General features: G+C 36.0%; 1 protein-coding gene across 1 annotated transcript in view; it reads left to right on the forward strand.

Annotated features, from left to right (window-relative positions):
- Nucleotides 1-1913, forward strand: part of LOC106107776 (UPF0605 protein CG18335-like) — a 10465-nt gene that overhangs the window by 2925 nt on the left and 5627 nt on the right. The window contains exon 3 of the mRNA XM_013288778.1: nucleotides 1553-1747. Within this exon, the coding sequence (XP_013144232.1) occupies nucleotides 1553-1747 (195 nt within the window). The remainder of the gene's footprint in view (nucleotides 1-1552; nucleotides 1748-1913) is intronic.

Below are 1913 nucleotides of genomic sequence, written 5' to 3' on the forward strand. Positions count from 1 at the left end.
TTTTATTGGATAATTACATTTATTTCATAATCCGTTAGTATTACTGTTCACGTAACAAAAGCTAGATCTAGTATTAACCTCGTCTAGACTTATCTAGCACATGTTTAGGTCAATTAAGGCCTATCGGAATTCGATACCGGAGGTGTTTTAGTTCCTGTTATTGGTTAATGACCTCGGTTATACAATTACTCGATCCAATTTCGATATTCGTTACCTGTACTGCACTAGTTTCTGATAAGGTACAATCGCCGTTATCTAAGCTGTAAACATGCTTTGGTCTAGAATAGTACACAAAGGCACAATGAAGAATTCTGATTTGTTGGTTGTAAACAAAATTTCAGACCGGGATTAAATTGACAGTAAAGGCCTTTTTATACGACGCGATTTTCTTAAAGTTATCATTATCTTGCATAGCCCAAACAACTTTTAGACTATACAAAACAATTATTGCTTCAATTTTATTGTATGCAACAAGTAAGAAACATGCATCGTGTAGGGAAAAGTATAGGAAGGGGAAATGTTCTCTTAACGTGCGTCTCCTCCTCCGTCAATTAAGGGTAGGCAACGCATCTGGAATTGCGGATGTCTATGAACAGCGGTCTCTTTCCATTTCGGTGGATTCAGGTTGCCGCTTGCTCGTTTCCCACCTTATGTTATAAAAAAAACGCAAATTTTCTTAAATTGGTGCATTGAAAAGTTTTAATCATAGACATTTGTCTTTTGTATTTAAGAATCATTGTGAATATTTGTTTATCTGATGACATTAAAATACCTCATTATTAAAGCCTAACCAGTTTTACATTTACTTGTATAACAATTGCGAAATGTAATTACCAATTACATTATACCAATAACTGTAAAAATAGTAAAACATGTTTTGACAAGTGGATTTGGTAATTATTTTAACGAACAAGTTACCATTATCAATGAAAAAACGGTCGCTGATATTTGAAATTAAAAAAAATGTTCTAGGTCGCATGTATAATTTAAAAGTAGTTTTTTTTTAAATTCGTGTTGTTGGTATTAGCAAAGGTTTCGATCAGCACGACACGTCGTTATAGAATGTGCACCCACATCATTAACACGAGATAAGACTGTTGACCTTTGCACGCTCTAATTACGTATAGGAATCGAACCGAACGACTATCGATTAATTAGATCAAACGATTGACCCCTTTAAACGTCAAGGTCTGTAGCTTTTCCCGCAATTTAAATCCAAGTAAATCGTAATATAAGGCAAGCAAAAGTAAAATTTTCTAACCATTGCAACTTTCAATACGCGAACGCTATGTGATTTAATTTTGTACTAGAGTCTAAGTATAGGTAATGAAAAATGAAAACGTCTGATTGTCTCAAAAAATGAATAGCCAAAGATAAAACGATTCCGAAAGTACGCATTACGAAAGTAGGAAAGTGATACAGATCTTAGGATCACTGAAATCATTTCGCGTGTCGTTTGCAATGTTGCGAGAACCTACTGTTGTCCCTTTCACTCTCATTGAATAAACAGAGACTTCAATATCTTAATGCATGACAGTCTAAACACATTCAGAGGAATGTTTATGCGATAGGTTTCTTGCCGCGGTTGAACGCGCATTTCGGCCAGCGGTATACGGTGGCGGCCACGGAAGCCCTGTCCGAGTTCGAAAGGACACAGCTAAACCAACGAGCGGCTAGGAATCAGCTTGAAAGGGTTGTCGATTTGCAGGCAGGGAAAGGACAGCCCTGGGATTTAGCTGACAGATTTGTAAGTTGGCACATTGTACGAAAGTATGGTCAAATAGAATCGAACTGCACTTAACGCAATTTTTGCCATGCGGGATTTTGAAAAGAAACTGCCTTTCCTTTAGCTGAGTTTTAATACATTTTGATTTCGATTGATATTAAAAATATAAAAACATGATATTTTATGT

This window comes from Papilio polytes, unplaced genomic scaffold, assembly GCF_000836215.1.
Source record: "Papilio polytes unplaced genomic scaffold, Ppol_1.0 DF821845.1, whole genome shotgun sequence".
NCBI lineage: Eukaryota > Metazoa > Arthropoda > Insecta > Lepidoptera > Papilionidae > Papilio > Papilio polytes.